This window comes from Anomalospiza imberbis, chromosome 3 (assembly GCF_031753505.1).
Source record: "Anomalospiza imberbis isolate Cuckoo-Finch-1a 21T00152 chromosome 3, ASM3175350v1, whole genome shotgun sequence".
Taxonomy (NCBI): domain Eukaryota; kingdom Metazoa; phylum Chordata; class Aves; order Passeriformes; family Viduidae; genus Anomalospiza; species Anomalospiza imberbis.
The window spans coordinates 80997448-81018160 of record NC_089683.1 but is presented as its reverse complement, the minus strand read 5'-3'; the positions used below and the strand labels follow the sequence as shown (position 1 = coordinate 81018160).

The 20713-nt window shown below is 39.1% G+C and overlaps 2 protein-coding genes across 5 annotated transcripts in view; one reads left to right on the top strand and one right to left on the bottom strand.

Moving 5' to 3' along the window:
* Positions 1 to 336: 336 nt before the first annotated feature.
* TFB2M (transcription factor B2, mitochondrial) lies at positions 337 to 10759 on the bottom strand. The gene is made up of 8 exons (XM_068185381.1): positions 10389 to 10759; positions 9469 to 9557; positions 8412 to 8565; positions 7830 to 7978; positions 6152 to 6241; positions 3828 to 3890; positions 2455 to 2606; positions 337 to 1126 (listed from the first exon to the last, which is right to left on the bottom strand). Exons 1-8 carry the CDS (start codon positions 10687 to 10689, stop codon positions 934 to 936), a joined length of 1191 nt encoding a protein of 396 aa, XP_068041482.1. The 5' UTR covers positions 10690 to 10759; the 3' UTR covers positions 337 to 933.
* A 57-nt stretch (positions 10760 to 10816) lies between these two features.
* The window catches only part of CNST (consortin, connexin sorting protein), a 49416-nt gene continuing 39519 nt past the window's right edge, over positions 10817 to 20713 (top strand). The window contains exons 1-3 of one of the 4 annotated variants that reach the window (XM_068185369.1): positions 10817 to 10939; positions 12624 to 12720; positions 14999 to 15020. In XM_068185369.1, the coding sequence (XP_068041470.1) occupies positions 12718 to 12720; positions 14999 to 15020 (25 nt within the window). In that variant the 5' untranslated portion in view covers positions 10817 to 10939; positions 12624 to 12717. Of the gene's footprint in view, positions 10940 to 11460; positions 11644 to 12623; positions 12721 to 14998; positions 15021 to 20713 lie in introns of those variants that run through there. The other 3 variants (XM_068185370.1, XM_068185371.1, XM_068185372.1) reach the window with 3 other exon arrangements.

Genomic DNA, 20713 nt, shown 5'->3' with positions numbered 1-20713 from the left:
TACAACCTCTCAGCATTGTTGAACAACAACAGAACAGTTAGATGGTAAAACAGAGAAATTGGGAACAGGTTGCCTTACGGAGTACTATGGCTAAAACCAGAATTTTAATAGCATATGGTTTTGAGTGATTTTTTGGTACATGTATTACACATTAAAGATATTGGCAAAGGTTTGAAAAAATAAAATCATCTTATTTGAAATCATTTATACAAAACTGAATATTCTGATGACTTTCAGACCTAAAATAATCCCTATACACATGTAGGTGTTTATGTATTGTATTACAAACTAGTACATGTTGTCCCTGTTATTTTCAAAAGAAATAACTGTTACAACTTTTCTTCAGGGATATCACAATCTTTATTTTAGAGCAACTCTCAGTTCATATTTTATCACCCTGTCATTACCTTGTCTTCTATTAACATACCACTATTAATTTATTAGCATTTTTTGACTTTAGGCTGCAAATTCAGAAAAGCAGACAATGTTGCAGGCTCAGTTGTTGTAAACACCTTTGTATTCTGTGAATCTGTCAAAAGGGCATTCAAATCATTAAGCACTAAAATAAAAACCAAACAAATAATAATTTGGTCTGTTAATTTTTTTTCACGTTGTAAATACACAGCAACAGTGTAACAAAAAGTTGCATTTAAGTGGTACATCCAAAAGTAGCACGAGCTAATAAGCTCCTGTGAAAGTTGCAAAGCTTGTCCATTCCAGATAGGATTGTGTGCAAAGCTTGTCCATTCCAGACAGGACTGTGAAAGATAACTGTGATTTCATTACTTTTATCCTAAGTAGAAGGGCTCTTGTTACTTGCAGAATTTTTCCTGTTTGGACAGGAAATCATCTAGCTAACCGTATCTCCGATTTTATTTAAATCACTTTTTATCAAAGTAATCTTCCAGAAGCAAAAATCATCTTCCAAAAGCTTTAGATATAGGAGTTCATGATCCTTGTACTTGCCAAGACATCATCATGGAAGAAGGTCTCAGCAAACAAATCGGAGTTTTGCAAAGCCTCAAAAAGACGCTTATAGTCTTCTGGATACAAGTTACACATTGCAGCATTTTTGGGAATTTCTAGTGCTTTCAGTAATGTGTCACTATTGTCCAAGCTCCACGAACTGAAACAAACAAACAAAATCATAATGGAGCATTTATTTCTGTGAAAAATTAAAAAGCATGAAACATTATCTGAAGGTCCACTTCACTCTTTCACAGCCTCTAGAAGAAGCTAACCTCTTCTTGCAACACAAGTTACTTTCAATCCATACTGCAAACAGGAAGGAACCTCTGCTATTAAAACACATCAATAGCTAATTAAGCCCCCAGCACACACAGACAATACCAAACACACAAACCTCCTCATTGCAGGATAGATGCTCTCTCTCCCTCATTCACCCAAAATTCTTAAGTCAGTAACAGGCATTACAGCCTAAAAAGGGTGTTTCAGTGCTGGAGAAATTAAATTAAATCCAAGGATGACTCAGTACAGCATGAACTAGTGACTTACAACTCCCAGGTATTTTCTTCTATACATAAACAGATGTATCCACCCTCCCCGCAGCTACATCTTTGCTATGAAAGCTATACTTTTATAAATGTGCACATACATTAACTATTTCCCAGACAGGAAAAGAGTGTATAAGTACACAGAAGATGCATATTAGAAGCCTTCAACTTCCTAGCTGAAGGATCAAGTGGAGATGAGGTATACCACTGAGCTTTAAGAAAGAAATCCATTAAGGCTCTTTGCACTTGTCTTTCTAAGAGAGTTACTGGAATTTAGTAGCTTTTTTTTTCCCCTTTCTGGAAATTAACTTTCATAACCTATTATCAGCAAATGAGAAATATATTCATTATTCTTGTCAGCAAGAAGTCAATGCTTTCCAGACTGTGAACACCTTCCATATATGGGAAACAGAAATCTACTGACCATAAAGAAATGTGAACAGCTTGCATAACTGGTAAAGTCTAAAGCCTAATTTTTAAATTAGATAACAGCCATTTGAGGATGTCCCCATTCCAACTTCTATAACCTTCAGCTGTTTTCATTAGCGTGACTTTGATGTCTGGTGTAAGCTGAATGTCTTTCAGCTTTTAGTTTCTGTAACTGCAAAACTCTTGGTGGCTTTATACTTGTATCTGTAAAATAAATGAAAACTTCTTGCAGATACATGATCTAAGCTCCACTGGAGGTACATGAATTACTGCACATATATATTTTAAATACTTTCCAACCTTCCTGACAGGAACAGTCCCCAAAATACTGTATAGTAGGTTGCATAAATGAAATCTTCTATTCCACATGTTGATTATTAATTAAAACTTAATTAATTCATTTTTTTAAAAGGCAGTATTTTATCTGCAAATAAATACTGCTTCGAGAACGTATTTTAATATTTTCATATATTTCTCTGAAGTATAAAAATTGTAATTCTTTCTCACTTACTTTAATCTGTCGGTAAGTTTAGACTTAGGTTTAGCAAAGGACTGTTTCACCATGAAAATAAAGGTAGATGCATTTGAGGGCTTCAAGCCTCCTGTAAATAGATTTTGCTGAGGAGTCAGTCGTACCAAACAGATATGGTCATTTGGCAGCCGCTGCAAGAAAAACAGAGTAAGTCACTGAAAAAAATAACTTTTTAAGACAGTATCTATCTTAAGCTAAGAGTTTCATCTTTGCCACCAATAACATTTCTTATTGAGAGTCTTAACAAGATGATTTCATTGGAAGATGTGCCTGTGCCTCAAACAGAAAAGGAAATAGAAATCAAATGAAAGATACTACCATTTGAGGTTTATTTCTGTATTTTAGGAGTGGACTTTCTTAGTTTAAATGGACAACAAAACAGGCTTGATGTGAGTTTTCAGGATATTATATGGCCTATTGTATTCCTATACTATGCAAGGTATCAGTCCTGCCTTTTATATATGAAGATGGAACTATGTGAGTGTAACACTAAGACACTATTGCAACATGAGGATTTTATAAAACTGGGACAAAGTGGAGTCTTCAAAGGACATAAATGTACTTCTGTATTGGCAGCAATGGATATATTAGATGTGACAGCTGTACTTCTGACGTTGTCCTAGTACATCTTGCATAGCCCACCTGATGGGCCTCTCCACATGGCTTTTCAGCAACACAACTAAGCATATAAAGCACACCCAGTCACTCACATATTATAGAAATATTCCAAACTGCACTCAATACAGCACCATAGCAGTTTTCTGGGGAGCGTGAGACTCAAAAATATTAAGTAAATGTGCTTTTATATTATCAGAATTAAAAAGGAATATTCCTTTATTATACAAAGGAACATCATTACTTTTCCAAAGGAGAGAAGTAAATAACTTTACACAAGGTATTTTTGCACTTCTCAGATTTAAGTATGGAGACTCTCGCTTTTCCACAATTAACTTGCACATGCAATCTATAATAGACGTGAATAATTATTTTAATCAAAACCATCAGCATACTGATTGTGTTATTAACTGTGGTAATACTTGTTTTGTTCATGCAGGTAGATGCAACCATCAGTATCTTTCTCTGAAAAATACTTCACCTATTCATATTCCTTTATGCTGTTTACTCACTACATTTTTTTCCATCACAGACAATGAAGATATTAGTTTATTTCAGTTTCTAAGATAATAGCAATTCTTCACTCCACTTTTGATGAATCTCTATGCTGCCTTAAATATTAATTAGAAAAGTTCTCAAAAAATACCTATGTAAATGCTGCTATAAAGTTCCTTTAACCTTTAATTAAAAGTCGTTTAGCTGCATCTTCAGAAGAAAAGCATATACAATAATCTTACCCCAGCTTTTGGTATCGCCGGTCCCCCATTTTTCAAATTAGTTGCAAATGAAGACCAAGGTTCCTATGGGAGGAAGCAAATGTATTATGTATCGTGGAATTGAAGTGTTTTGTTAGAATAGAATAGATTATTCCAGTTGGAAGGTACCTACAGTGATCATCTAATCCAACTGCCTGAGCAATTCAAGGCTGGCCAAGCTAAAGCATGTTATAAAGGGCATTGTCCAAATGTTCTCTTAAATGCTGACAGGCTTGGGGCATTGGCCACCTCTCTAGGAAGCCTGTTACAGTGTTTGACCACCCTCTCCATAAAGAAGTACTTGCTCATGTCCAGTCTAAACCTTCCCTGGCACAGCTCTGAACCATTTCCATGTATCCTATCAGTGGATACCAGGGCGAAGAGCTCAGGATATCCCTCTCCCCGTCCTCAGGAAGCTGTGGAGAGCAGTGAGGTCACCTCTCAGCCTCCTTTGCTCCAAACAAGACAAGCCCAAAGCCCTCAGCTGCTCCTCATGGTCTTCTGGTCCTTTCACTGGTTTTGTTGCTGTCTTCTGGATGCACTCAGGACCTTCACATCCTTCTTAATCTGTGGAGCCCAGAACTGCCCAAGTGTTTAAGGTGAGGCTGCACCAACACTGAATTCAGTGGACAATCACCTTTCTTGACAGGCTGATGATGCTGTTTGAGGCACCCCAGGGTGCAGTGTGCTCTCCTGGCTGCCAGGGCACACCCTGCTGACTCACCACCCAGGTGACCAGTGGCCAGCCAGGTATAGCCCAAATCAGTACAGCTCTGAGCTCTGCCCTGCAGCCAGTTCTTCACCCAGCACACCCTGAATCTGCTCATCCCACAGCTGGACAGCTTTTCCAGAAAGATGCTGTGAGGGACAGTATCAAAAGCCTCCCTAGAATCCAGAAAAATTACATCCACCTTTTCCCTTCATCCACTGGACAGGTGACCTTATCACAGGAGGGTGTCAAATGGGTTAAACAAGACTTTCCTTTGTGAACCCATGCTAACTGTGCCTGATGAGTGCATTATTCTTCAAATGCCTTTCAACAGTATCCAGTAGACTCTGGTACTCCATAATGGTTGCAGGTACTGAGATTAGACAAACAAGTCTCTAGTTCACTGGGTCTTCCCTCACATTCTTCTTTGTAGGAGGATGTGGAATAACACTGGCCTGCTTCACTCAGCAAGGACCTCCCCAGACTCCCAAGACCTTTGGTACCTGATGAAGAGAGGTCCTGCCGTAACTTCACTAGCTCCTCAGTACTCTGGGATGAATTCCATCAGGCCCAAGGACTTCTGAACATTCAGCTGATACAGCTGGTCCCTTACAGTTTCAGTCTCCATAAATGGAAAGCCACAGTTCCCACACTCATGGTCCTCTGGCTCAGGGGGCCAAGCAGCCCACGGCTTATCAGTATTACTAAAGACTGAGGCAAAGAGACATCAAATGCCTCCACTTCTACTTTATCCCTGTTAGTCAGGTGACCTCCTTCAAAAAGTACTAATCTTCAACTTCTTAATATTTACCTTAATGTATACCTTGTAGTATAAGGTATTTGGAAGACAATGGACACTGAAACCTTATTTGAGATTAGCAAAACATTTAAACTTTGACAGTAGGTTCCTAGAAAAACAGAGCACAAAGATAATTTTGAAAAGCATTAACTAACTGAAAGTTGATGGCCATATGCTCATGAGGAACTGGAGGGACAACATAAAAAAAAACTTTTAAAACTAAACCATAGCATATTTCACAAGGTAAGAAGGTACTGACTAGTAGGAAAAGAAGGTATGCTTGCAACATTAAAGCACCAAGACTCAAAAAAATTTCTACTGAACACAGCTTAGGAAGTCAAAAGCGTATGTGTTGGCAAAATTCAGAAGATATAACAAAGAGCAGACTATGACAAATTGGAAAAGCAGACTTCTTGTTTCACACAACCATTAGCAAAATGTAAAAGGTTTATCCGGTGTGTAAACATCTTTTTTTAATCTACCAGAATCTGAGAATAAATGTTCTTGAGTGCAGTGGCTTGCAGTGAAAACACTGACATCATAGTGAATAACAATGTTGTTTAATTGAAAGAGTTAATACAAAAAACATGACTGTTTTAGCTTTTTACAAAAATTTTCCAACATTGCACATCCTTCTACAAAGAAGAATGTGAGGGAAGACCCAGTGAACTACAGTTCTCCAACTGATTTAAACATCAAATTAGTTTCTAATTAGTTTGCAATGGTAAACCACTACAAACCCTTTTCTAAATGCATGTCCATAGCTTTAGGCCATATCAACTGGTACAAAACTCTTACCTTATGCAGCAGTTCAATTTCATACCCTAGTTGTGCAAGTACAGTAAGTGCTTGATAAATCTTCGACTTCCCAGGCTTTGCTGTTAATACCTAAAAAAATGGCAAAGAGCAACCACTTTTGTTGCAAAAACCAAGACTGTGAAAAGACTATATAAAACAGTAAGAAATTCAGTTAAGTCTAAAATTCCGAGGTAAAGTTACATTAGGCCTCTAACATGTTCTTTGTCTTATTTAATTTATCTTGTCAGAAGACAGGGCTAGAAGATGTAATATTTGAAGTATTTCTTCACAGCAGTTATTTGGATAGCTGAACTATGTAGGACTCTCCAGCATATACTTTCTGGTCCCTTTTAAGGCAGAGAAGTTTCACACAGAAGAGAAATAAGGATCAGATTTCATATAAAAACCGTAACTTTGGCAGAGTTATCAGTTTACACTGATAAGATAATATCCCCAAGAAGACACACAAAGAAGAGTAAGGAAAACATCAGGCCTTCGTGCTGAACATGAAGCAACTTGCACAGTCATCATGCTGATCCATGTTACAAATCAAACAACTCTTAGGGCAAGGAAAAAAGAAAAGTTTGTGATTATTCTCAAAAAGGGCAAGGAAAGAAGTAAATTGTAGCAGTGAGATTTAACTTTGTGTAATAGATATACATAGCCTCATCGTATGATAAAAAGCCAGAACAACCAACAAAATGAGTCAACAATGTCTAGTTAAAGAAGGTTCCAATAGCTTTTACTACACACTTCTTATGTAACAGAGTTCACAATATAACCAGAAAAGTTAATTAAAAAAAAAAAAAAAAAGAAACAGGGACTACCTTAAATGAATAAGCTGCCCTGTATTTAGTAAAACAACTGACCATTAAAACATACTATAGAAATGGGTATTTCAGTGGTGTCCAAACTGTCATTTCACAGAAGAATATACTTAAGATGGTTAATTTTTTTCAGTGGGGTGTTAGACATAACACTGGTAGTGTAAACAGACCTGGAAGTCCTTGTCTACGTCAAGTAATTAAAGGTTTATGACTGTACAAACCTCCTAGTTTCATGGTGGGGGTGGGGGAGAGAGAAAAAGAAGTCATCCTTGAAGTATAAGTACAGTTCTAGAGCTTTGGGACAGCATAAATTAGGAATATGTAATCTAGAAAAGGCTCTGCCCCTTAGTGTACAGAGCATTAAGAAAAAGGAGTGTAAATCATTATATATTGCCTTTATTATTTTCAGTACTGCATACAAAACAACTCAAGAGGACAAGTGCATCTCACTGTATCGGTATTTAGTGACTCGGAATCCTCTTCACTTGTGTTTTTGTGTTTTGAATTCAGTCTTCATTAACTACTACCTGCAACTAGTAAAAAAACTTTTTGCGAAAGCATGGCAAAGAATTTAATCACCCCACAATTTACAATGGAAAGCAGCTAGTCTGCTGCTGCATATACTTCTCAAGGACCAGTCTTCACATTTTTAAGATCTGCGGTTAAATGACAACAGAATGTTTCTTAATAGTGCTATCACAGCATAAAGCAAACAAGTAGGAAACTGACAAAACTTTAAAATTCTGGTAGAAAAAAAATTCACTAGCAAAAACATCAGGTATACAATATAAATAGGATTGTGTTCTGTGAAGCACTACACCTTCATTACTTGTAAAATGCCTTGCACGTACCGTATATTCTTTTTCACTTATAAAGAGGTTGAGTTCTACTCTTCCGTATCTGTATATGGAACTGCATTCATACAAGGCGAAAAGAAGTCTCCAAAGTCTGTTTCTTTCCCACTGTTGTGGTATGATTCCAAAAACTTTCAAAGGAACATCTGTTTCCCACAATAGCAAAAGTATCTTTAAAATGTTGCAGTATGTATTAGACAATCTCATTAATTCTAATGTCTTAACTACAAAAAACTAAGAGAAGAAAGTCTCTGAGTTCATGTTGTTCAAGAATGAATACAATTCAACCCTTAGTCAAAGCTAAGCCCAGTTTGCATTAGACAAAAACTTTAAATGACAAGAAAACACCTAATTATCTGATATTGCCATGGGGCGGCGGGTGGGGGGGGGAGGGAACAACAGGGGTGGTTCCGAAGCTATCATGAGTCTTAAGCAAAGCTGAAATGTAGAAAACAGCATCTATCAATCCAGCATGTGTATTAAATAGAACATATACCGCAAGCAAATCCCCAAGTTTTTGCCAAACTGCCTATGCACCCTTGAAACACATTTGTAACGTGCGGGATCATAAACATATACCTGCCCTCCAAGGAACTGCTGCTACACCCATGGTTTCAAAAAGTTTGTCAGAAGACATAGCAGGTGGTTTCAAAGCTCCCTTTGCCAAAGGATCCAGTCTGAAGAAGTCACCATGAACCACCTTTAACTGTCCATCCAGGCTATTTTCTAGGGACTGAATAAAAATAACTTTAGTTGAAGAAATCTGGATACAGTAACTAGCTTTGCAACCCAAACAAAAAATGCATTCAAGCACTACCTAAAATTGTTACCCAGTCAACAAGAGTCGAACCTCGGAGCTGCTTCTTACAGATGACAAAAAGAATAGCTTCTTTCAGCTGATAAAAATAACTGCCTCCACTGTGCAGGACATTTTGACATTTTTTGTGCTGTTCAGCTTTAAACCACATTCTTAAATTTGCAAGATGTTCTGCCATGTTTTTAAAAAAACCACACAAACTACTAAACTAAGCAAACAGCTTCTTTTAACAAATTAGAATTCTTCATATCTGAGGAAAGGATACCTTTTATACACATTTTAAGTCAGGTGAGAGTCATTGGTTCTAAACCAGCTCTGTAATGCAAACCTTCTGGAGCAACTTCTGCAGCACTGTGTCTGACCCCCTTTGAATCCATGCAAAGCCCAGGTGAGCAGAGAGGACAACACATGAGTCAGTTGTAGGAAAACAGATTAAATAAAACTGACATAATCAGCATAACTCAAGAGTATTTTCACAGATTTTTTACAGCTTTATACAGAACTCTTGGTTAAACATAAACATCTACAATGACTTTGATCAGTTTCAAATTTAGGCATGAAATTTTATTTATGCATAGAAAGACTATGTATGAACTTGAATTCCTACATACACAAAATGCCAAATTAATTAAAAAACATCCAGCATTTATGATGTACAATGCCAGACTACGTAGTGTTATTAGGCATTATGTGAGATGGTGCAAGTAACAACCACTGCCTATTTCCTTTTTGATCCAACAATTACACAACAAGTTAAGCTAATTTCTCATTTGCCCTTTAATTTTGTTTTAGAAACGTGCAACTGAATCAAAAGTATACCTGTAAGTCTGTAAGAAAATCTGAGTTACTTTCCAGAGCTACCACTCTAAAACCTGCATCAAGCAGAGATCGAGTAAAAATCCCAGGACCTGAAATAGGAAAATAAAGAAAAGAAATTTAAAAAAAATTAGGAGTGCATTTTTGTTCCTAAGTGATTACCTTTAGTGATTTTCCCAACACAATAGTTGAGATATATCACCTTCAACGGGCATGTTTGTTAAACACACTTCAAAACAAGAGTTAGAGAAACGATTTACAGGCAGCCTGCTCGAGATTTCTCACTGTATTACACTAAGCACAGCGTTACAATTAGATACTGAGCAGCACTGGAGATAACGTCTCAAACATTTCTATTACTTTTTCTTCTGCCAACTGAAATATACTGTGAAACCTTATCCATATTTTCTTTAAATTACATTCTGCAGAAATGCAAACAAAAGAAACCCCCAAACCATTAGGTAACTGCAGAGGATCTGCCATAGCCCATAATCCTGGGTGTGCTTTTACTAATAAAACTACAGCATTACGTGACAGAAAATACCATCTCCGGTCGCTCTACAGCGAAGTTTTAACACGAGTGACTCAAGCCTCCAGACTGCAACCACACTCATTCCCCAGGCTCTGAATAAATGGGCCCCCCAGGCACACCCCGGGGCCCGCACCCAGATGTCCCGGGAAGGTGCCGGGGCGCGGGTCCGGGACATCCCCCAGCCGGGATTCCGGCCGGGGCAGCGCCGGAACGCAGCGCAGCTGCCACCCCCGCCCGAGATCCCGGGAGAGGCACGGCCCCAGCCCCTTCCCGCAGCAGCAGCCCCAGCCCTCCGCGGGGCCGGGTGCCAGCACGGCGGGTGGCGAGGGCGGCAGCTCGCACTTGACCCCCCCAAGGTCACTGGGGCGCGCCGGAGCCTCGGGCAGCTCACCGGGCGCGAACTCGAGCAGGAGGGGCTGGGGGCCGGGGCCGGGGCCGGCTCCGCCCTGCAGGCAGCGCCGCACGGTGCGCGCCAGCTGCGGGCAGGCGATGAAGCGGCGGACCACGAGGCTGCTCCGCTGCTCCTTACGCACCAGCCGCTTTTCCTTCGCCGGCTCCGCTACCCGCAGGGACGGGTACTGCCGCCCCGCCGTCACCCAGCACGGCGACAGCCCGCAGAGCAGCGGCCGCAGCCCCGCTGCCAGGAGGCGGCCGCAGCCCGCGGCGCCCAGCGGCGCCCGGCCCGCAAGCATCGCCGCGCCGCCCGCGCCGCGCTTCCAGCTCCGGGTGCGTGATCGCCGCGGCAACCGGGGCGTCACTTCCTCCTCTGCCCGGCCTCTCCAGCGCGCTTCCGCTCCGCCGGCGGAGGGCTCTCCGCCCGCCGCCCGCCCTCTCTATGGTGCCCGCCCCGCACCGCCGGCAGCCTGCGGCAGCACCAGCGCCCGCGCCTCCACGCCATGCCGGCTGGCGGGTCCCGGCCGCCCGAGCCGCCGCGGAGCTGAGGTGAGCTGACAGCGGGCGAGGAGGGGAAGATGCGATGCTTTCCCCGGTGCCGCGCACCGCCGCCACCTTCTGCTCGTGTCGGCCGCCGCCGGGCGCTCCAGGGGCGGGTTAGGGCCGCCGGGCGGGCGGCGGGAAGGAGCCGGTGCCGGGCGGGCTGGGCGCGCTGCCCGCCTCGGCCGGGGTGGGCAGGCGGCGGTGCCGCGGCTCCTGGCCCTGGTGCGGTGTCCCCGGAGCGCAGCGCAGACAGGGCTGGGCAGAGAGGCGGCTTGGGAGGGGGCTCGGGCCGGCGGGCAGCGCTCTGCCGGGCGCCCGTGGAGCGATGTGTGCTCAGTGTGTCGGTGAAGTCCCAGGAGCTACGTATTTAGTTTGAGGTTTGCCCGGGTGTTTCACGGGAGTCTTTGATCTCCGCGTCTGCAGCTAAACAGTCACTTCGGGACTCGGTTGTTTGTATCGCCCTGCCGCTCTCAGCAGGTGCAGGATTCTGCTCCGGCATCCGTCTTTGCCGCCTTCTCTGCTCCGTACCTTGTTGCAATTACGGTTTAGGCGAAACCTGTAGTTTTCAATAACAGTGACGTTGTCCTTTCGGCAACGTCCTCAATGCCTGAACGAGAAATAACTTTAAGATCATCTTCAAAACGTTTTCAAGTTCTGCCAAACTGGAGTTCATCCTTCAGGGATGCGGTGCCAAAACCTGTCAGTGGCAGGTGAGTGGCCGCAGTGTGATGGGGGAAGGGAGAGAGAATCCTTCCAAGCGTGTTTCCCTGCTCCCTGTCTCATTTGTGCAGAAGGCAAGAGAGATCTGGCAATCACAGGGTGCACCTGGTCTTCAAATTAATGGTTGATAAGTAGACTTTCTGTATGATTTTCTGCAAATTGCTTAATTTCTTGTATCTCGTTTCTCTGTTTGTGAAGTGAGAAATGAATACTTTTCTACTTACTAAACAGAGTCGTTTTGTTTGGTATATTTCTCAAAAACAAAAACTGGGATGGAAAATTGTGGCTTTGTTGTTCTGTTTTTGGGGGACCTACATGTGGCATGAAAAGTGGCTGGGCTGAATTTAGAAAAATGCCTTAGCAAATGCAGCAGTCTTTCAACTCTGCAATTTATTTTTAAATATTTAGCTTTTTTACACTGAGTGCTGTAATAGTTTTCCCTGTGCCTTAAGGGAAATGGACAGATTGTTCTGCTGGATGATGGGATAGACCTCAATCCATTTTTAAACTGGACTTTGTTTTAATAGCTTTTTCCCTCTCTTGCTAATTAGTCTGATAATTCAGTAATTTGTAGGACTTTTAGAACATCAAGCAGAACTTGATTTTAGAGCAAGTGTCTAGTAATGTCCTAATTCAGCATTCCTTGTCAAAGTTTATTGACAGCTATGGCCACAGAAAAGTTAGGTATAGTTTTAAGCTTAATTAATGAATTTTGGAGGTTTTTGTTGTCAGTTGGATGACTCAGGAGCGCTAGGGTCATCTTTGAATGGGCTGTCCAGAGCAACTGAGATTATTCAAAGGAGTGTTTGCTGATAAAAACCAGATGACAAAAAGCCCTGATAAGTCTTCATTCGCTAGAAATGATACACTGATCTTCATGACTTTATTTATTTTAGCTTAGTGTTTGCCTGGATTGAACCACAGGTCTCTATGTGCTAAACTCATGGTTTGGTTTTTTCCCCCCTGCTAGAACTGCTAAATATATGCTGAATCTTTCATGCATAAAGGACTACCTCTTTATGACCTGGTCATTATCTTTGACAAACTGATGAAACCATAGGAAAATGGTAAGTTTTGGGTTTGTTTTTTTTTTTTTCTTTAGAAATTACAATGTAGAAAATTGTTTAATACATTGAAGTGTGTCACAGGAATATTTGAACAGTTATTTCTTCATTATGCTTGACTATGGATGTGTTCTAGTTTAATCCAGCTATCACCACATGCAAACACTTGAATTTACAGTCTTACCTCATACAGCCTTATGTCTTTGTAATTTATGTGCATTGTTGAGTGCTCTGGAATTGTTTCCTCCTAATTACTGTCTCCTGAAATAAATCAGAGAGAATCAAAAGAAAAAAAAAGAAAAAAACCTGTTCGATTGGATTCCACTCTATGCTTGAACCAAAAGAGCTCATTAGTTGTATGGGTCAAAAGGATAATAAAGAGATTTGATTTTTTTTTCAGTGGTTCTAAATACCTTTTGCATTTACCTTTCTTTGGCCCAATTTAAAGCTTATTTTTCAAGTTAATATTATAGCATTAGTCTTTTAGTATTATTTTGCTATGTTGTAACCACTTAGCCATAGTAAATATTGGCAATCATTTCTAAAGGTGAAAATTGTGGAAGTACCTGGACCTTGATCTCAGTTTTTCAAACTCTTATGGCCATGCTTCATTTTAAGTACAAATTTGGCAGAATTTCTATCTTCCACAAAAAGAAACTGATGAGTATTTCAATGGAAAATTGCATTATGGTATTTTTTCCTTGTCCTCCTAGTGGATACTTATCATAGAGTCTTCTCTAAAGACTCAAAATACAGATTAAGTTTGAAAGGTTTACATGTTACCAAATACTACCTCTAATGTGACTCTTAGAAAAAGCTTTCAACAGAAATGAAAGAAGCTCTTACAACAGAGCTATTAAGCCTATTTGCTTCAGTAATGTAAAAATAAAATAATCTGCTACACGCTTGAGTTGACAAGAAATGTCTCTTCTTTGCTGAGATGCAGGATGCTGCAGAATTCTTGTTCTCATTTATTTTATTAAGCATACTTGAATAATTTTGTTGTAATGTTTTGGTTGGTGACCAAGGAAAATAGTAGAAGGAGTGGTAAGAGATTTTTTTCAAAAGTGCTCTAAGCATTGCACATTCAGGAAAAGAGTCTCTAGGAAGAATTTTTTTTTTTTTAATTTATCAGAGTAGCCTCATTCTTTTGTCATATTTTCTAGCCATTGCTGTCTCCCGCTTCAAGCCCATATATGCACAAAGGAAATCTTCCAAGAACTGAAGTAGCATTTAATCCTATGCCACAATCTGGTTTGAGATCCAGTGAGTTTGCAGTCTGTGGGTTGTGTTGGACATCTTCCTTTGAAGTGAAAGCCTTTGCCTTTATAAGGAGGTCAGCTATTTTGTATTCATAGCTGTTGTGGTCTATAAACCTTAACTTACTGCTTTCCTCTATGTCCTCTGTTGACAATTAAAAATTGCTTGACATTTGGATGGGGGACAGTGGCTAGGGAGTGGGGGGAGTTTTGCTGTTTGGCCAAGCTATTAGTAGCAAGGGAAATTAGAATCCAAGGTTCCTTGGATGCTTGCCTGCACCATGTGACAATGTAGATTCCAGCCTAGCGCTGAAAACCTGATTAATAGGGAGTTACTGTCCATTAAAAGTCTGTTAGATCAATTGTGCAGATCACTGGAGAGAGACTGCCTAGGTACCAATTAAGTGAAACTATCAAGTCAGTTCTCCTTTGAGATAGTTTCTGAGCACAAGGTGTGAGGTCATGTTTGCTAGAATAAGCTTATTTGAATAAAAAAGTTAAACCACTCCTTTGCTATTTTTCTTATGTAATACTATGCTGTTTAATAGGAAAGCTTTTTCAGACCAGGTGCAGATTGACTTTGCAGCCTACAAACACTGCAGCAAAGTTCACAGCTGACAAAAGTACCATTCAGAACAAAAGTAAACATTTTTAAAATTATCTGATGCCTTGAATTCTGTCCCTGTTGATGCTAACAACAGTGTCCATGTTTTATTTTCCTTCTAATGAACGCTAAGCAATATTTTTGACATTTTCAGTGGAGAGGTGAAGGGTTTTGTAGTGTGAAGATGGTTGCGTAAGCTGTGTATTATAAGGCATTTTGGCAGGGTTACAAATTTCTCACTCTGTACTTTGTGTGTACAGAGAATCTCAGTCCCTAGGGCTATCAATCTGGCATCTTTCATCAGCACTAAATTTACTGCAAATAATTTTTGTGTGCATGCAAAAACAAAGAACTATTAAACTTTTGTGGGCAGGAGTGAAAACATTCAAATAGATGCTTTTTCTGTTTTTTCTCTCAGAATTTCTCTTCGTTGAATTCTGGTGAGCATATTCTCCTGACTTAAGTTCACTCAGCATGTGTTTGTGTGTCTATCTCATCATAAGTCTTTATCCAGAAGGCTTTTGAAATGTTGTCTTGCTTGAGAGCCTGTCGCACCAAAGATTTTTTTACTTGTTTTTTTCCTATTAACCCACTTACAATATGACTGTGATGTCTTTGAAACTGTCTGGCTAACTGATAAGGAAAGTGTAGAGATAAAATGCTGTTAGTGCCAGAGATTGCTGTAGACAAATTTTGCTGTGTTGGGTGCTTGCTTTTTAGGAACAGAGTTGCTTAGCTAGCGCAAGTGTGAAGTTTTTTCCACTGTTGTTCCATTACGCTGCTCCACCTGTCCCAAGTGAATTGCTAATGTGTGGCCTTAGAATGGGAGCTGTAGCACTGCTTTTCTCTGTCCATGCCAATGATTTTCTTGGGTTTTTTGTTTGGAACATTAATGTTGCACTGGAGGGCAAGTTCAGATTAATTCAGAATAACTTTAAAAAAAGAAAGAACATAAAACTAATCATGGTATTCATTTTATCTTGGTAAAATGAGCATGTTAGGCAGATTTTTATGTTCACTTGATGAATACGTTACTGAAATAATAGGGAAATTCATAATGTACATTTTGGAGGTTCTTAATGGTTATAACTTGGAATTTTGTGTGCTTTTAGCCTCTGAGTGAGGGCATGATGATCATATCACTTCAGAGCAACATTCATCTGGACCTGGATCACAGTTCAGGTGTTGTTCATTCTGTTTTTACAGTTCTGCAGTTGACCCAGTTTGGCAAAATAAACAAATTGGGGTGCATCTTGTCCTGAAATTACACGTTTGTTAGTTGTTCAGTAGTATTTTGGCATTTTCACTGACTCATGTCTTTATTTTATAAAGTGACTTATACCATGCAGAGCTTACACATTTCATCCTAGGAAGATTTGATCTTAGCAAGAGTTGGCATATAAAATTACTCTTTATCCAGTGTTGTTTTGGGAGCTGCTTAGTTTTTTACCTGGCTTTCTCTTTTTCTTGTGAAAGACTTCCACAAGTCTTCTTGTGGAAGACTTCCACATAGCAACTTCTTGTTGAAGTCTGCTATGTTACTACTGAAATATAACATCATTAACACAAGGAGAAATAACAGTCATTCGGTTTCTCTATGGGCTTTTAAACTTCTTCTGTCATGGAATCACTGAAACAAACTCACTTTGGGTTTTAAGTGAAATTAGCTTTTACCACCTTACAGTATTGAGTTTTTGTTAGTGTTTGTGATAGTGGGGATTTTGTAATGGAAAGGTCTTTTTTAAATGGAAACTACTTAAAGTGACCTTGATCATAGTTTTTTGAAAAGCTGATCTGAAACAAATTAGATCTCTGTTTACAGGCTCGGGTACTGCAAGCATTCAAATTCCATAAGGAGAAACTGGTAACTGTGTGCTTCAGAAAACCTCTCTAAGATCAGTTAGTCAAAAGTATGTGTAAATTGTTAGAGACAGCTCATATAGCCAATATCTCTTTACACAATTAGAGCTGAAATGAATTTACCATAATAACTTGCTGTTCGAAGGGGGAGAGTTGTAACAGCACTCTAGGCTAAATTCACCACTGGGTTTCAGTAGTTGCAGCTTCATTAACTTCAGTCAAATTACACCAATGATTAATTTTTTGGGGGTTATGATTTGCTTAACATAGGTCTCTTACCATTCATACATGATTAAGTTCTTGCTCATGCATTTAAGGGCCAAAAAAAAAAGAAGAAAAAGAGCAGATTAAATGTATTGTACCTCCTTACAGTCCTTGTATGAAATATTTATTTCATAATCTCTCATTTTATTATTCTTTCCACATCCCTGTGAAAATATATCAGTACTTTTTGGTTAAGAAATGCAATACAGATGATGTAACAGTGTGACTGACTTCATGGAGGAGGTTCAGAGCAAAGAAGGGATTTGATCTCATTCATTTGTATCTGACACTGAATAATGTAGAAACTAGACCATCCTTCCTTTTGGAAATATAAGGCAAATAGATGCAAGATTTTAGTAGAGCTGCGGTATTCTGATTTTCTAATGATGGCAATTATTGAATCTCTGACAATTAGCTCTATTCTTAATTAAGCTTCTGGTTGGACCTGCAGGCTTGATAACAGAGGGACTGCAGGTATGTAATACTTACGGACAAGAATTGTTTCATAACTTGTATAGACAGTTTTCCATTCTGCTTGTGGTTGCTTCTGGCCTTGATATGATTTAGGACCTTACAGAATATTTTTATTATACTAACTTTCTGTGTGTTGATGAGGGCTATAAAACTTGCTTGTCTCTCATCAATATAAAGAAGTATGGAATTCAGTCTCACGATGAAATGTAATTCTCAGAAAGTCTTGAACATTCTTCTTTCCTCAGTTGGGCAACTTTTAGATAATTGCCTCATTCTTCTTATGATTTCAAGGGATTTGTCCTGTCATTTCTGCTTTTTCATATATGTTGAAAATTGTTACCTGAGATCATGAGAGATTTTATATCATATGTTTTTTAGCAATCTCTTATGAGACGGTATGATCCGGCGCCTTTCTCAGGTCCTTGGAAAGTAAAGATTTGGATAAGAGTGAGTTGAGCTGATTAATTCTCATAAATATAGTCTGTAGATTTGCAGGACTTTTTTTTTTTCTTTTTTTCCTGTAAGGAAAAAGTACCTATCCTAGAAAAAATGCGTAAATTTGTCTAGTAGGAAGCTTTTCATTTTTGTTATGCTTTGTAATCAAACTTGTGCACATGTTCTGAAGTGTAACAAAAATCGGAGAGTTCTTCAATTAGAAGGAAAATTTAAAATTCAAAAAGGGCAAATTACTAGTTTTCAGAATACTTAAAAGGAGGTTCATGCATCCCAAGGCAAGACCAGTTACTCATAGGTTATTCCTGAACATTTGTCTAGACTGTTTATAAAAGAGCTGCAATGATGAGAGTTCTCAATTCTCCTAAAGCAGTCTGGTTTACTGCCTTTTCTACCATATCTCTACCTAAGATATGTTCTGGTGTTTTGTTGCAGACAGGGAAAAAAAATTTGAACATATCGAATGGTGAGGTTGATTTTTGTTCTTGTAACATTCAGTCATATTTGTTCTAGTGAAGCTTGAAACCCAAAACTTTTCAGACACTTGGGGGACTCATCATTGTGTACTTTGAGTGCTGACAAAGAGGTTTTTTGTGTGAAATTTTTGAGAGAACTGTCATATGTTCTACTAAAAGCTACTATTTGTTTCCAGACAAACCTCTTGTATTTGGCTACATGACTGAAACATATTTTTTAAGTAATGTTAAATGTGAAATAGTAGATTACGCCTGGCAGTATGTTTATCATTGTTTATTAAAACTGTGAATAAGCAGTATGACTAGGAAGCTTAGAAGTTGAAAATAGCATGTGAAGCTTCCTCTTCAAACCTCACTATTCCTGCTGTTTATAGATGGGAAGCTCAGTGTGCCTTTAAATGCCACTGCTGCTTGAGAAATGTCACATCAGTGTCAGAAAGTACAAAACCACCAAAGTGTTCACGCTCAAGACATTTTTGTAAATTCAGTGAAATGAGATAAACCACCCTGGTATCTGAATACTTCTTGAAGGAAAGCAGACCTCATGCATTTGAAAAAATAGACCTCTTAATCTGTGTATCTGACACAGAAGAAGAAAGCATGTAGAAAGATATTTTTACCCCTAGTACATTTTTTTTCAAAGCCAGGCAGGGCATACTGAGCAGTCAGGAGGTCATTAATGAGATTTTCTCATGGTGAGGCTGCCCAGTAAAAGGTTTGTACATTAGTCTATCTTTTGAACTGATAAACTTCCAGTGAGCCCATGCTCTGAGACAGCACAACAGCATGGGGGTCTGCTTTTCTGCAGAGGTGTCAAGTCGGATAATGGAAACATACATATGAATATCGTTATTTCCCTTCCTTTCAAAACAGCAGTGTTCCAACTATTATGTTTCACATAAAACACAATGCAGAGCAGAATTCTGTTATCTGGAATTGGTCTGGCTTTGTGAGATGATTATAGCAACATGAATTGCCTATCACCTTTGTCTGCTCTATTTCTTTCTGTAGTAAATTCTGTGATGGTCAAACACATCTTCAGCAGCTAGTACTTTTGTACTAGCACTCTGATGATAATATTCCAGGCTTCTGTAGGTATATCTTGGCTTCCACATTAGATGAAGAAGCAAACTGTTGTAGAGAAGTTGCACTTGCACTTCTCTAAAGAACATATGTGCTCTTTGTTTATTAGCTCCTGTAACAGCATAGTGGACATGGTCCTTTTTCTTGCAAGCTAATGAACTCGTAATGCTGTGTTGTATGTAGTTTTTACTTCATGTCATGTAGATACTGGGTCATTTAGAGTTTCCCCCCAGTCACTGAATCTTCATTTTAGTATTAAATATAAATGTTCATAGAATGGGATCAACCTTTTTCCTTCTATGTGGATGTTAATGGGCAGTAAGAAGAATTTCCAGTATATGTTTTGATTGTGTATGGCCATGATAGTTTTCACATTGGTTTTTATTAATTTGTAGAAGATTATTTATCAGTATGAAAAGAGATACATCACAAGAGAATGTTTAAATGATAGTATCTTCACACCAGCTATCAGAAAGATCAACAGATTTATTGTTAAGGAATATATGGATTAGATTTAACTATTCTTGAAATTTTAGTATTTCTCCAGTTTTCCTCTTTGTTCTAATGGTAGAAGCACCAACTCTGTAAACATAATGATTTCTAAAACTACTTGTTTCATTTTCATGGAATCAATTTTGGTTTTTTTTAGGACATGTAAAGCTGCTTGTATTTAAATAAAAAAGTGTGTGGGGGAGAAGATACTAAAACCCCTGCAACAATAAAGAAAACCAAATTCCTTTAATACTAGTTAGTGCCTATTTTTTACCTGTCCTTAAACCAGAGACTTGTTGGATTTCTTCTTTATAATGATGGGGATTCCACAGCATCTCAAGACAGCCTGTTTAGTTGTTTACATAGTGACCTTTTTTAGACTGAATTGCTATTGCCAGGTGTAGTGCTGACCCTTCCTTTCTAAAACTCTTCTCTTGATGGGATCCAGGTTCTCTTGTATACAGCTTGTTCTGTGTATATGGTGCACAGAAAAGCCCCATGATTGTAATTGATTAGTGCCTGGTAGAGCATAATGAATTATCTTGTGCATGTAACACTTGCTGTATTATATCTCAAGAGAAAAAGAAAGCTTGGACTCATTGTCAGGTTTCTGTCCGGTATCTCTTTGAGATGCTTTTCATCATAAAAAAGTGACTGGTTAATCCCTATTTCAGATAGATGTGTGTATTTATTCCAGAAGTTTGGGGATATTCTGTTTGTGTTAGTGAATTTTATGTTATTCCTTTTGGAGCACTTAACTGCTACAATTAATTTTGAATTAAATCCTCAAAAAGGCTTACAACTGCTTCTAGCTGCAGACTATATACTGCTATTGTGGTTTATTATCAATTTAATGAAAATATTGCATGGAAGCATCACTGGGAACCAATCTGAAATGCCCATTCATTTTGAATAGAGCAGTGTTGGTGATATAGTGGGGAAGCTGACTTTCAAAGAATTAAAAGACTTTAGTCTCTTTAATTAACACAGAAAAATTAAATGGCATGAGAATGAGAGAGGGAATATTTGTG

Coding starts and splice junctions, on each gene's coding strand:
- TFB2M (XM_068185381.1), bottom strand. CDS start 10,689: ATGCTTGCGGGCCGGGCGCCGCTGGGCGCCGCGGGCTGCGGCCGCCTC. Junction 9,558..10,388: donor CCTGCTCGAGTTCGCGCCCG/GTGAGCTGCCCG, acceptor TTCCTATTTCAG/GTCCTGGGATTTTTACTCGA. Junction 8,566..9,468: donor ATTTTCTTACAGACTTACAG/GTATACTTTTGA, acceptor ATTTTTATTCAG/TCCCTAGAAAATAGCCTGGA.